We start from the raw sequence: 15579 nt of genomic DNA, 5'->3' as shown, positions 1-15579 counted from the left end.
CACATTTGGTGTGCGTCCGTTATTACCGATTTTATGCTGGTAACAAATAACCATAGGATATAAACATCTACGTTTCTGACATCTCTCACAATTTCCGCAAGGTTCTGACAGTTTCCAACAAGGCAATTTTCTGAAGCATTCCAATCTTGCAATTTTCTCAATCAACTTGTCAGATTCTTTTATCACACTCTGCATGGCTCTCGTTATAAGAGATACAACTTTTACTTTCTTCAAATTCCACAATCCTTTTATCTCCCTTTTTTATATCTTAGTACTTTTCGACTTTCTCCTTTTCTTGTTCCTCTAAATTCACATCAGTTTGTACTACTATATTTACGATTATTGTCTTTTTTTTTACTTGGAAGTCACCACTTATCAAGGCCTGAAGGCCATTCGAAGATAAGAACTTGTTGACATTAGATTTGAACGTTGTATTCAACCGAGAAGTAGGCCAGTGAAACAGTGTTCCAAAGGCGAGCAGATGGATGAGAAAGGACAAAGCGGTAATCAGAAATAAATATCGATTTGTTAGTTGCAATGCTATATGGGTAAAAGTAGAGAACCACAGTGGATTCTCTTTTCGCAGGCTGGCCATGGTCTCACCTGTGAGATTTTTAACCCGAATGGATTCTTTATATTTTATGGTACCTTAATGGAATTTGAACATAATATGACGAAAATTATGCAGATTTGGTTGCAAAACGAACCAAACTAAAAAGAACAGATAAAATAAATTCCATGAAGAGAAGTTTTACGTCATTTTTATGTTCCTTTGAGAAGATCAACTCAAACTATAATACTACTAAATCTTATATCTAAAATCCGTATTCTAACTTTAATAAAAGTGTATTACAATATTTTGATTCTAGGAAATGTCTATAATTTAAGGCGCCAGCTTAATGAATCTTAAAAAGTTAAAGATAAATTCAATGTTATTATAAATATATATATGTATGTTTTAATTTTTGGAATCTTTTGAGATGAGACTTCATAATTTGTGCATTCATTCTTTTTGCGGGCTGTTATCCTCATCTTCATAGGTGTTGTTTCACCACATTTCGACCAACTCATCCTCTGGCCTTCTTCAGGTGATTAACCGGGAGGGGATAGGAATGCTGAGTTTTGTAAAATAACCCCAGTATTTACTGCCTTCCATAATTGTTGTCCTATCACGTTTTGGCCAACTATTCCTCTGGCTTGCTTGGGTAGGATTGAAGCCGCTATTTCAGACATTGCTCAGATGGTACTGTAGAAACTTAACGCTTTTATCCACTACGCCACGGGCCCCGAAGAGCGATCAAGGTTGAATTTATGGTCTTATAAATCCAATTTTGTGTTCTTATTTGGTCTTTCATTGTTGGTCTGTATTTAATGGTATTATTTTTTTTTAATTCTTTACTGCCTTTCATAGTTGTTGTCTTACCACTGAGATGTTGATGCGTTAATTTAATACTTACTTTTTAATTCTGTGTCTCCGTAGCTTGCTATATTTTATTTTTATTCTATTCTACTTTTATTTATGTTTGAAGGGCCATTACTATTATTCAGAGCGCTATTAATATTATTACTATATTCATGAAGGGCTATTACGATTATTCCGAAGGGCTATTGATATTATTATTCTATTTAGGAATGGTTATTACTACTGCTATGAAAGACTATTACTATTATCTAAAAATATCTTTACTATGATTCCGGAGAGAAATTACCATAATTATTTTATTCAATAAATGATATTACCATCGTTCAGAAAGGCGTTTCTATTATTTAGTGAGGGTATTACTAATATTACTGTATTAACTTAGGCTATTACTATTATTCAGATAAAAAATTGTTGTGTCAAATATGTCTGCGTGAAAGCATCACTTATTAAGGTCCAAGGACCACTCGAGGATATGGGTTAATGAGTGTAAAGCGGAGGGTAGAACAGCGCCGTGATGATTATTAACGATGGTTGAAATTGGCCATAATCTGATTATTTAAGAGGACGCGTCAACAAGAAGTTGTTTACATTGGACTTGAAAACGATTACTTTATAATCACGTGGGAAGCAGTCCCTCTGTTCCAATGCCATGGATGGGTAATTCTTGCAAAAACAAAAAAAAACTATATTCATGTAATCTCTGTTTAATTTTGGGTACACAGAAGTAAAAAGGAGAATTATTGTTACTGGTTGTAGTTAAACGAGATTTTCTTGTGAATTTTGCGCAGGGGGACCATAGATACAAACTCAGCTAAACACCCACTATGAAAATAACGATAAAACAGAGAGAGAGAGAGAGAGAGAGAGACTAGTAACATCTCTTCTGTGAGAAAGTGGCTATAGAGAAGAGGACGCTCCCACTAAGTTTCGAAGTCGGTTTGTACTCTGTCAAAGAAAGAAAGGTACTCCCTCAGTGGTCGCTGGTTAATAATGCCAGTATTGTCAGACTTCTACAATAAGGTGGAGGAAAAATGAGATATCAGCTAACAAGTGCATTTTTAAAGTAAGTTATGCATAGAGATATCTGTTGGGTTTTTTGGGGGGTGGGTGGGTGAAAACAACAAAAACAATAATTCAAATCCGAGATCTATTGGGAATCGGTTACAAAAGATTATCTTTTAAATAAAAACAAATGCGAAAGTCGGTCCATTTCTCACACTAACGCCGAGGTTAAAAGGGTCCTTACAAGTTAATTTAGTTGTATACAATAGAAGCAGTCTTATCTGTTATATAATGTTTACTTATATGGAATCGAAGTCGTAAGCTTTACTAATTTGCATATTGGTATGCAAAAGGACATTTTATTAATTAACGATTCTTTGTTATCGTGCTTTTTATCCAATATTTGTTTTATTTTAATAAAATAAATAGTACTGTTTGAGAATATTATTTTATTTCGAGGTCAAGAATTAATGGTCAAATATCACGTTTTAGTCGTGTTATTGGAGAGACTGATTTCATTTTCAACAAATTACAATTTATTTCTCAATCTTAACAAATCCACCCTATTTACACAAATACCTTATTGCCCAAGGAAATTGATTACTTCTTTCTTTTCCTTGGTTTACGATTATATATTTATCTATATATCTACAAAAGTTAACGTGTCTGTGAGTGTGTGTGTGTATGTTTGTGTGTGTGTGTGTACATTTCCCTACGCAATAACTCCGTCAATTTAAAATCTACAGACTCGAAATTGGATATACAGGGTACTGAGATTTGAGAAAATCTTTGTGATCGGTTTCGGCCAGAAATTTGGCTGTTAAGGGGTCACAGTTCAACGATTTCACCCTTGAGAACTCTACCAAACTCCTTCGCTAATTTTGGGTCTAAACACTTGAAATTTTAGATATAGGTTCCTTGGACATGGATATAACTTAATAACTTTATTTTAGCCCAAAACAATAAATGTTGAGGCGTCATAATAGGGGACAAAGTTTAAAAAATTGACCGCTTTTTTTTTTTTGCTCAACATACTCCTTCAAACACATGCCAGTGATATATAAATGTGTATCAAAATTGCCAAAATGTTAACATTTCTCTCTCTTTATATATATATATATATATATATATATATATATATATATATCCACGGACACGTATATTTGTATGCGTATCGAAATATGAGACGATAAATTCAAATCTAAGAGAAACGCTGTCACACTATATAATTATAATAAATGAACCGTTATTTGAATTAATAATACGCTAAGACATTTCATGTTCTTGAGCAGATAGGGTTATCTCACATTTCACGCAACATTTAAAAACAAGATCATACGTTAATGTTTAATCTGATGTCGCTAAGGTAAGCAATATTAACATTACATTAACAAAATTAAATGTTTCAAAACTAAAACAATTCAATTATAAATAAGAACATTTAAAAAAAGTGGTATTCGTTTTGTGGATTAGTTAACAATGGCAATATTTGAGAAGTTTATATTGTTTGTTTGTTTGTTCGTGTTCAACGGCATGTAACCATTATAAATTATCCTAAATCAAACGGAATTTTCAGTAATATCTCTTACATTTTTATCCACTCCAATGGATCAGAGATAAGTGAAAATTGCATTGTTATGATGACTGAACTTATGCATCATTTCGTGCCTGTGTTACTTTCATTAACTGTATTTTGCTGACATTGAGGATAAGTCCCGTTGCTTCACTGACAATTTTTACTTTGCTGGTTAAGTCTTGTAGTTCTTGTATACATATTACGATCAGAACTACATCGTCAGGTTATTGGTTGTTTTTCCACCAATTTCGATTCCTGTTGGTCTTATTGTTGCTTTCTGGGAATATATATATATATATATATATATATATATATATATATGTATATATATATATATATATATATATATATATATATATATATATATATATAGGTATCTGATAAGATCGATTATGTGTATGAGGAATCCCATGTCTGCCATCACATTTAAGAGGATTTCTTGTACCACCGTATCGAAAGCTTTTCTATAATCGATGAAACCTAAATAAAACAATAAATAAATTAAATAAAATGATGGCATCCCAATTATAGTGTTAAAAAAGCTTCAACCAGAACTTGCTCCCATACTTACGAAACTATTTAAGCGCTGCCTTAAGGAGAAGTGCTTTCCGACCCCCTGGAAGACATCATCAGTTTGCCCTGTATTTAAGAATTCAGGTGATAAGTCATCTCCCTCTCAATACAGACCAATAAGTCTTCTCTGTGTTATGAGTAAGTTACTGGAATCAATATTAAATAGAGAAATAGTCAACCACCTCAGCAGAAACAACCTTCTTAGTGACACACAATATGGTTTCCGCTCTGCAAGATCTACCGCAGATGTGCTGACGGTTATATCCCACAGGATTAGTGAATCTCTTGACAAAGGCTTCCTTTCTAGGGCAATTGCTCTTGACATATCAAAGGCCTTTGACAAAGTATGGCATAAGGGTCTACTTCACAAGATTTCCAGCTACGGTATAACTGGAAATGTTTTCTCAATCATTAAATCATTTCTCTCCGATAGGCTCATAAGAGTAGTGGTAGATGGACAAAAATCGGAGGCCTGCAATATAAATGCTGGAATCCCTCAGGGGTCAATCCTCGGCCCAACTCTCTTCCTGATCTACATCAATGACCTCCCTAAACACATACTTAAATCATTCGTTGACATCTATGCTGATGACACGACCATCTACGGCAACACATCAAAGGCTGTAAATGACGAAGTTCTCTCGGATTCTCTCTCCTCTGATCTCGAGCGCGTGGTTCAGTGGGGGAAGATGTGGCTAGTTACCTTTAATGCATCTAAAACCAAACTCCTATCCTTACATCATCAACGCTCTGATCCCCAGCTGGCATCAATTGTGATGGATGGCTCTCGTCTGGGTGAGGCCCCGTGTTTTGACAAGCTTCTGGGTTTGACCTTTACTCCTGATCTGAAATGGAACACGTACATCAAGTCTGTTGCCAAGGTCGCAGGAAAGATGGTGGGATCCTTCTACCGCTCCAGAAGATATCTCACTACTGATGCAATTCTCTATCTATATAAAAGCCAAGTACGGCCAAGGATGGAATACTGTTGCCATATCTGGGCAGGAGCTGCCAAAAACAGCCTATCATGCCTTGACAGAGTACAAAATAGACTTCGTGGTTTAGTGGGGGATGCCCTTTTCTCTACCCTGCAACCCCTCTCCCACAGAAGAGACGTTGCGAGCCTATCCTTGTTTTATCGTTATTTTCATGGCAGGTGCTCGTCTGAACTCCAATCCCTGGTCCCCCCTCGCCAAACTTTCACGAAAAACACCCGTCTAGCTGAATCCACTGTGAAAAATTTCCCCCACTCTATATCTGTGCCTAAATCAAAACGCGGATTTCATGAGCAAAGCTTCTTTCTTAGAACTGCACGCCTGTGGAACTCTGTTCCGTCTGCCTGCTTCCCTCCGGACTACAACTTGGATGTCTTCAAGTCTAATGTTAACAAATTCCTAATGAACCGCCCCCCTAATTAAACACTTCATAAAATCTCCTCACTAACGTGATGTACTTGCAATAACCCTTATCCCTGAGTGGCTTTCGGGCCTTGATAAGTGGTGATCACTGTGTAAAAAAAAAAAAAATACCCTTTTCTTCTCAAGTATCATTTTTAGGTTGATTATTTGGTCCCTGGTTCTTTTACTATTTCGGTACTTAATTTGTTCCGCATCTGATTGCTATGATTTTTTATATGACTTGGCTACTGTGACTAAACAAGGCGATAGTTCGGTTGTTGCTATATTCAAATGTGCCGCTTTTTTTTGGGGGGGGGATATGACGAATAATGATGTTCTCCAGTCAGATTGCCATTCTTTTTGTTTCCAAATCGCTGTGCACATTTTCTGAAAATATTGGATGACGGTGTTGCTCCCTTTCGTCAAAAATTCAGTAGGAAGATCATTTATTCCTGGAGATTTACCCGCCTTCAAATCTCTAATTGCCTTTTCAACTTCTGTGTATGTTGAGGAGGGGGTCATCTGCTTGGTCCCCCTTTACCTGTTGGTCGGCTGGTCTGATGTTTGATTTCTTGTAAAAAATGTCACTATATGTCTTCCATCGTTCTTTAACTTGTGGCTTTTCAGTAAGCATTTCTCCTGTCTCGGTTTTTAGTCCCGGTTTGAACTGTTTTGTCAATTTTTTCAACGTTTTTTCTTGTAGAGTTGGTGACATTATAATTCCAAAAAAATAATTACAATTATATATATAACTACAAAAAACAGTTGTGTTTATTAATTATTTCGTTAATTTCTTTCCCTTTCTGTCGTTTTTAACAGACTAAAACCAAAAGACGAATCTACTGATGAAGGCCCAGCACTGTTTTCGAAAAAGAAGGATTCACTCGAACTACGTAATGCCGTCCTGAACGTTGGATCTCTCGATGCGTCTTCAAGAAATACAGTGTTCTTGCAAGGGGCCAAGGCATTCTCTCTGCTGCAGCATCGTGACGAAGATACTGCTCCGGTAAATGATACTTTGAGCGTTGAGGCTGCTGATCAACTCGATCTGTCCACAAATTCTGACTTAGAAATAAGATTCCTGTTCGAACTGGCTTACTCGACATTAAAATGTGAGTAGATTCACATCAATACGATTAAGCATTGTGCATTTTCTTTAATTTTATGTATTATTTTTTTCACGCTTTCGTTTATTGAAACCTTGTAACTATATCGTATTTTGACCGTTATTGTCGAGTGCTACTATAAGTAAACTTATATACTTCTACTTTTATAATCTATTGCAATAATATCACCTATTTACAGAGTGGTTTAATCACTTTGTAATGCCAACTGCGTGTATTCACATCTAGTTCTTTATATATCTACATTTATACACTTAGTAATGATACATCTGTACATTCACTCTTAGTAGTAATAAGCTATAGGAGTTATAGATCCGTATGTAACAGAGCGCGGACACGTGTTTGGCAGCAGCAACCACAACCAATATATGCAAATGATCGAGCTGTGTGCGAGGTGACGTCAAAGCAAGGAAGAAGGAAAGAAGAAGATTATAAAAAAGAAAAACGTGTCCCGGAATAACAGAAATAGACGTATTAAACACGTGGCCGAGAGCGACAGAGAAGGTCGTATCTTAAACATGGCCGGACAAAGATAGAGTACAACGTGTTCGACACGGCAAAGTCTTAATTAGCATGTTTGAGTACGAGAAGACTTTTGAACAACCGACAAGGTGTTATTGTGGAAGTACTTGTACATAAATGTATGTTGTTTCAACTAAAAAATGTGAGTCGAATTTATTCCTTATATTTGTTTCTTTGGACTTATTTCTAATTAACGCTTTATCACCTGAATTATGATGCAGCCTATTACAAAATATTTATCGTTAATTTTAGATGGCGGCATACTGAATCTAAGCAATGGACAGTTGTAATCTAAAGGTATCTGGCATCTATCCAGATACTAAACTAATACGTACAAGGCGTATTTGAATTAAATCCAATTTTATTTATGTTGTTATATGCATTCATTTACGACTGAACGAATTAGTTCAATCAGGTCATAAGGGTTAAATAAGAAACTGGTTTTATTTTATTACAATCTATACTCCTATAAATTTGTTTTTGTTGTTGTTGTTGTTGTTGTTGTGTGTGTGTGTGTGTGTGTGTGTGTGTGTGTGTGTGTGTGTGTGTGTGTGTGTATCTATATTTGTATTATAAAAAACGCTTTTTTTCTATTTTCGAACTGGGTACACTCAGGTTTTCAGTTCATGCCATTAACAACTTCTAATGGTAAATATATCTATATTAACAGGCCGCTTAAATATGATATATTGATTAATGCAGATTTCATATTTATTATTATATTATATTGGATCCAATATATAGTAATGCTTTAAAAAGTTAAAAAGAAAATGACTTGTGCGTCACCACCAGAAATCGAAACCAAAACGTTTAGCTTATGATCGATTTTTTACTTTGACGTTAATTCTTGACAGTTACGAACATGTTTACTACAAGGCTAAAAATTAAAACATCAACTAACAGCTATTATGTTACGCATGCATATTTGTAATGCCGTCGTTCGACCTTCACTTGGCAAAGTTCATTTGTTTAGTTTTCACATTTTGCACCGATTTTCCCCGGCTGAAACCCAAATGTAAAGTTTCGCACGTGTTCGTATACCCTAGGTATGAAGGTTCATGTTTGTAGACACAAAACCTGAGAGAGGAGTTTGGTAGGAATTTTTTTAAACAAATATATATACGCATATGTAAATATATATAGAAAGAGGTTTGTGTTTACTATACCATTTTTATGCAAATATCAAGCAAGTATAAATAATTTAGAATATCTGCATGAATATAATTACATAATTACACGTAATAGTTTACTAAAGATCATCATCCTATAAGAAAACCGAAAAACTAATAGAGAATTAATTAAAATGATTGTTTAAAAGAATATGCAAATTAGCTAGATCTTTTACTAGTGACTGCAATGGAAAAAAGGTTTTAATACGAATATCAATACAGAAATAAACAAATGCATAGGAGTATCTATATCTATATATATTTTATAACTTACTATATATATATATATATATATATATATATATATATATATATATATATATAGTAAGTTATAAAATATATATGTAATATAACTTACTAACTAGCTACGTATTGAGCACTTTTGAAGTAAATACTTAAAGTTTACGCATAAATTTATACTTTCGTATATTAATTTTATGTGAGTAAATTAAGTAGTTATATATATATATATATATATATATATATATATATATATATATATATGAATGGAAATGTATAAAAAAGAATACGAAAAGTATAAAAGCTTATAACTTTTCTTTATTCGTTTTCAAGTGGTGACGTGCAAGAATACAAAATAATATTATGAAAAAAAAAATTTTTTTAATTTTTTTTACAGGTACATAATTTTCGACCTATCCTTCAGTCTTCATATATATATAAAATTAATATCTTACACTTTTCCCAACTGTTTTCAATAGACGATTTTATTTTTCGAGTAATTGACATAAAAACACGTAAAGACATGTTTATGAAAGACGGCGACATAAGAGACATTAATGGCTTCTCAGTGTTGAAAAGGGAAATTGTTATTTGTTCTTGCGCCAAGCCTATTCGCCATATTTGTATTTTCTTTTTTAATTTTGTGAGCGTTCTTTGGTTTGTAAGTGCTGATCGTTGCATTTGACTTCTAACTCATAGACACTGTAATAATAGTATTGCAAGAATGCTTTATTTACCTAGTGTATTTGATCTAACAACCTACCAAAACTGCACCTGGTAACAAATCAAGCTATTTTGTGTATTTATTTATGACTATGTTTTTTTTCTTTTAGTTTTTTTTAAACTACAAGCGGCTTTGCCCGGTTTTAAAATACGCTTAAATATGATATTTTAATTTGTTCATATTTTGCATATATTATTATAGAGTCGTGATTTCAAAAGTAAAAAAGTATTTGGGTACCATCAGCTAACCAAAAATCCAAGAGCAAAACTGCAGCATTCAAAGCTGGTGACGTTACCACTGCACCAACGTTTGTTTTTTTTTTTTACACAGTGGTCACCGCTTATCAAGGCCCGGAAGCCACTCAGGGATAAGGGTTATTGCAAGTATATTACGTTAGTGTGGAGATTTGATGAAGTGTTTACTTAAGGGGGCGGTTCATTAGGAATTTGTTAACGTTGGACTTGAACACATCTAAGTTGTAGTCAGGTGGTAAGCAGGCAGACAGAACAGAGTTACACAGGCGTGCAGTTCTAAGAAAGAAGCTTTGTTCATGGAATCCACGTTTTGATTTAGGCACAGATAAAGAGTGGGGGGAAAATTTTCACAGTGGATTCAGCTAGACGGGTGTTTTTCGTAAAAGATTAGTGAGGGGGGACCCGAGATTGGAGTTCAGACGAGCATCTGCCATGGAAGTAACGATAAAACAAGGATATAGCTCGCAACGTCTCTTCTGTGGGAGAGAGGTTGCAGAGTAGAGAAAAGGGCATCCCCCACTAAGCCACGAAGTCTATTTTGTACTCTGTCAAGGCAGGATAGGCTGTTTTTAGCAGCTCCTACCCAGATATGGCAGCAGTATTCCATCCTTGGACGTACTTGGCTTTTATATAGATAGAGAATTGCATCAGTAGTGAGATATCTTCTGGGGCGGTAGAAGGATCCCACCATCTTTCCAGCGACCTTGGCAACAGACTTGCCAAGCATATTAATTGATTACAAATTAAAAATAAAAATAAACTTAGATGAATGTACAAATTGAATAACTGTTTATTTTTTTTTCAATTTTGACCTATTTTTGACCATTTAAAACTATTTTTGGAACGACCATCGTACTTGTAAAACAAGTATAGGGTTGTAACACTGCGGCGATGTGACAGAGATTGAAGCCTGGCAGGAACTATAGAACCCTTTTAGGTTAGAAATTATTTTATGCACCTTGTCCAAGTAGGGGAGTCTAGGGGTTGGTACACCAGCCCAGGAGGCAACGATACTCCAGGCATGGGTAAATGGTGGTTTTATAGAATTATAGAATACAGGCAGGTGTGAAAAGTTTTCTAGCTTGATAGAAATATCCTACATTCTTTGTAAAAGACTTGGCAATATCTTCCACATTTTTATTCCAATTCATGTTGTTTGAGAATATTAGTTCGGATGTAATTATGTAACGTGAGTGCGCGTAAAGATGTCGGCGGCAGCGAAGGATGGATGGCTTGCGGGTAGATTAGCAGCAGCAGTATCCGAAAAAGGCGCATATGCAAATTAGGAAGTGTGCGCAAGAAGAAAGAAAAAAGGAGAAAAATGCAGCAGGCGCTCGAGGGAAAACATAGTGCGACGTCGAAGAAAAAAGACGCAGACGAGAAATTGCTAGCTACGGCCGACGTGATGTCGAAGAAACAAAGTACAACGTCGAAGAAAATGGACGTGTAAATGTGAAGGCCAGAAATGGCTGGCTACGGCCGGCGTAGGGTCGGGGAGAAAAAGGTGTAGATCGGGCGATGGTGAGAAATTAAGTGGTGCTGAGAAAATTATAAAGTACTGTTAAAAAAATAAAAAATGCCGACCCGGATTTTAATTTAATTCTTTTCCTGTTTCTGCGAAAAGTGTAACGACAACGTAACATAATGAAAGGTTTGGGATTTTTCTGCTATATTTTTTCTCTGTATTATTTAAATCATTCAGACTACTGTTCTCATCTTGAATGTTATTCTCGTATCATTTCGACTGACATAATCTCCTATCTTCTTCATGTTTGTCTTCCCGAACTCGGAAATCTGCACGGAAACTTTTATTTCATCCACGGGGATAGCTTACTCTCGTTCTATAAGTCATGGCAGAATAGAAGTCTTAATTAATTGGTAATTGTATTTTTAGTGCCGTTCGTACAGCGGATCAAACCTTCAACATCCAGAAGACTTAAAACCTAGTTTAACTCAACGCTTATATACGTTGTGCCACTGTCTCTTAAATACAATTTAAACATTCCGAAACATATTGTGTCCTCTTTTGTCTCCGTTAAAACGAAATGATTAGTTTTTTTTAATCATTTAGTTTGTTTATTCTTGTTAAATCCTTATGGTTTTCTTTCCTTCTTTCAGATCAGGAACTTTTCACCGACCTGCTGAATCATTGTCGATTTTATACACAGTTCCCGGAGGTTAGTGTTATTATTACTGTCAGAATAAAAACAGCGTTTAATGTTATTCTCCAATCCCACCTAGTCAACAGAGATTAGACCATTCCTGTAACGATCCGGTCCCTCTTGATTTTTGCGGTAGCAGATAGTTCTGTGCAGTTCGAGGAAGTCCACCCTCCCAGGCCTTGCCTTCTCTCTTTGAGAAAGGGGTGAGTTTATTGCTAATCGTGTGAGGCGTCTTTACCGGAGAATGCCGACAGGATGTCTCAAGCTCTTTTTTACAGGTCAGAGTGCCCCTCTTCTGGGGCACTGACTTCTCAATCACACTTTCCGACATTGTTGTCTAAGTTCTTGCAGTAGGAAAGAACTAAAAATCCCTTAATGTTAGGACGAAGCAACATGTTATTGGCGCCCTGCTTTTATAAAATCAATTGGGGATCAATGAGATTGTTATTATTAAGCATTATTCTATTTGGTAAGTGAGTAGAGTTTAACAGATTCTGGAAAAAGTCACTAAATCGCTAAAAATTAACTTATGTGTGGCCATCAAAATAAATTTCTTTTCATATTCTTACATGAATCTGTTTATGTTAAAATCTATTGAGAAATACATATTTTTAGTGAAAATTACTTTAAATAATGAATAACATGTTTTCGGGTTTATGACTTCCTGATGTAAAAAAAAAGCGAAACACGGTGATCCGAAACGGAAAACGAAACGAGGTACCGTTTTCTAGAATAATGAAGAACGTTCTCATTTCGTTTCCCGGTTTTTTGGATCGTCGTTTCGCTTTTTGCACCCAAAAGCCGTAAACCCGAAAACTTATTATTCATTACATAATGTATAGATATTTAAAGTGAGTATCTGAACAGATTTTAACTCGAAAAGATTCCTCATGCAATACCTGATAGTATCCTGTACCTCTACAAGGCCACCATTCGCCAATGTATTGTTGCCACATCTTGGCTGGTGCATTTACCACTAATTTCTTCTTCTTCTTCTTCTTCTTCTTCTTCTTCTTCTTCTTCTTTTTGGATAAGGTACATAAAACAGTTCTCAATCTTATAGGTCCAACTTTGTCAACTAACCTCCAACTCTTGTCTCCTGGCTACAATGTACCTGTTTTACAAGTATTTTAATGCAATGTGCTCTGATGAACTCGCTGCACTTGTGCCCCATTGACAAACCCGCTTAGCAATAAGATCTCACCCCTTCACTCTTGAGGTCCCTAAATGCCAGAAAGCTTTCTACTCTAATAGTTTCTTCCCTCGAACAGCTAGACTTTGGAATTCCATTCCTACTACCTGCCTCCCTGACTTACTGATATGCAGAAGTGTAAATCTGTAAACCAACATCTTGTTAATCTTTCCTAGGCATGGTCCCAAATAGTAACCTCTTACGTCTAAGTGGCTATATGCTTTGTTAGGAATGAATGTGAGTAAAAACAAAACATATTTTGGCTGCGCAGAATTTTTTGTTTACTTGGAGTTGTCCGGGATCAATGAATGTAAATTACATTATCACATTTTAATCTCTTCGGACTATTTTCATTATCAATATGATTCCTATTCATATTATTGTGAAAGCAATGGGCGAAAGGGAATTATCCGGGATCAAGATTGGCATTGTTATCTGTTCGACGCGACGTTGTTCAAGTGCAATAAATGTAAGATTACAGTATTACATTTAAAGGGGAGAGCTCCAATAAATGCATTTCACTATTATTTTTTACAACATAAAAAACAAGAGGGGGGGTGGATAAGCGAATGATAAAGAGTGGGTTAGAGAGAATGACAGAAAATGGGAAGGGAACAACGATAGACGGATTTGTGCAGTGGCGAAAAAATAAAAAAAAATAGCAGAAAAGATAACGTGTGTGCAGTGTTGATAATCATTCCAGATAGAAAACTAAATTGGTAAACACAAATATACAGGGTGGCCCCAAAAAACGGGCCCCAAATCTAATTAGGCCCTGTTTCTTAGTGTTTTGTCCGTATGAAATGAAAATTTGGTCATAACTACTTTATTATATTCAAAACATTACATCAAAACACTAGGGTTTTTAGCCTTTTTTTTCTCCGTTCTACAGCATATGTTCTAGATGGCCTCCATTTAGCTTTTGTTTATTTTTGGGGTCACCCTGTATACCAAATAAGTGTTTCCGCATTTACATTAATACTGAAGCGTAGGGATATTGTGCATGTTTACATTCCCAAACCATTGTTGTTTTTAAATTTTCTGCGAGTGTTCCAGACGTGCACGCAAAAACAAAAATAAGACGTTATGTATATATATTTGTTTAATTAGGCGCATTTGTTCCAGTAATTAAGGTTAACAGTATTTAAGTGTCTGTATAAGCGGTTAATATGTAGGTACTTGTTTTTTTGTTTTGTTTTTTAGCACTAACAAAAAAAAACAGTTAACGTGTGCAGTGTCGGTAGTCATTCTAGACAAAAAGTGAAAACACAAGTATATAAAAAATAATTGTTTCCGTAGTCAATGGTATGTTTATGTATTTATGATCAAGTTACAAAGGGTGAAACCCCATATCTGTCAAAAGTGCAGAATTCCTTCCGGTGATGACTAGGGGCGGTAAGAGGACTTGATATTTAAAGGGAAAATAGGAACTACTTCCTCTTAAGATGGTCGCGACTGTGATGGTGTTGCTCCTAGGATGAAATGTAGGATTTTATTATGACGACTAAATGTGTCTAAAATACCGTTCTAAAGTTACGTAAGATAGTGATTTATCGTCTAGATATAATAAATTTGTATGTGGCATCTGTTGTTGCAAACCTACGGTACTTTGGTCCAGATGGGAATTTTTGCAATCAAAATATTAACATTATTAAAGACAGCAGAAAGATTCTGTTTGATTATATCTTTTTATTTTTTACTTTCTCTTTTTTTTTCTTTTTTTTTTTTTTTTTAGTGTGATTCAAAATTATTGATACGTCCCATAAGTATTACTTGTAACGTTTTCATCGGTTCGGACCGGCGTCTTGATGAGAGACGGAGAGTGTAAACTTTCAGTAGTAGAAGATAGGTTTCAGCAGCTGCTAGATCCAGTCTGGACATGGGCGAGCCAGTTGCGAGGATCAGTAATTGGAGGAATTGGAGTTACGATAAGCATTTTAAGATGTGTTTGCTTGTATTAAAATTAACCGCGTTGAGCGTAGGTTTAAGCATCTTATGTATATATATATATATATATATATATATATATATATATATATATATATATATATATATATATATTCGGAAGGGGGCGGTTCTGTTCTTTTTGGAAAGTGTTGGAAGATTGCGCTAGAGTCAAGTTTATGCATAGTTAATTACGCCATGGTTGTGTAACCGACGTACATAACTATTTGATTATTGTAGAAGTTACACTCTCATATGGGGCATGTAAAGCTATAGA

General features: G+C 35.2%; 1 protein-coding gene across 3 annotated transcripts in view; it reads left to right on the top strand.

Annotated features, from left to right (window-relative positions):
- The window catches only part of LOC145296708 (putative methyltransferase NSUN7), a 76852-nt gene that overhangs the window by 28641 nt on the left and 32632 nt on the right, over positions 1 to 15579 (top strand). For all 3 annotated transcript variants that reach the window (XM_080142685.1, XM_080142686.1, XM_080142687.1), the window contains exons 2-3: positions 6791 to 7083; positions 12123 to 12181. In XM_080142685.1, coding sequence (XP_079998811.1) covers positions 6791 to 7083; positions 12123 to 12181 — 352 coding nt within the window. The remainder of the gene's footprint in view (positions 1 to 6790; positions 7084 to 12122; positions 12182 to 15579) is intronic.

This window comes from Euprymna scolopes, chromosome 17 (genome assembly GCF_053919585.1).
Source record: "Euprymna scolopes isolate OS-2025 chromosome 17, ASM5391958v1, whole genome shotgun sequence".
NCBI lineage: Eukaryota > Metazoa > Mollusca > Cephalopoda > Sepiida > Sepiolidae > Euprymna > Euprymna scolopes.
Note: the sequence above shows the minus strand (reverse complement) of the source record. Positions and strands in the feature narration are given on the sequence as shown.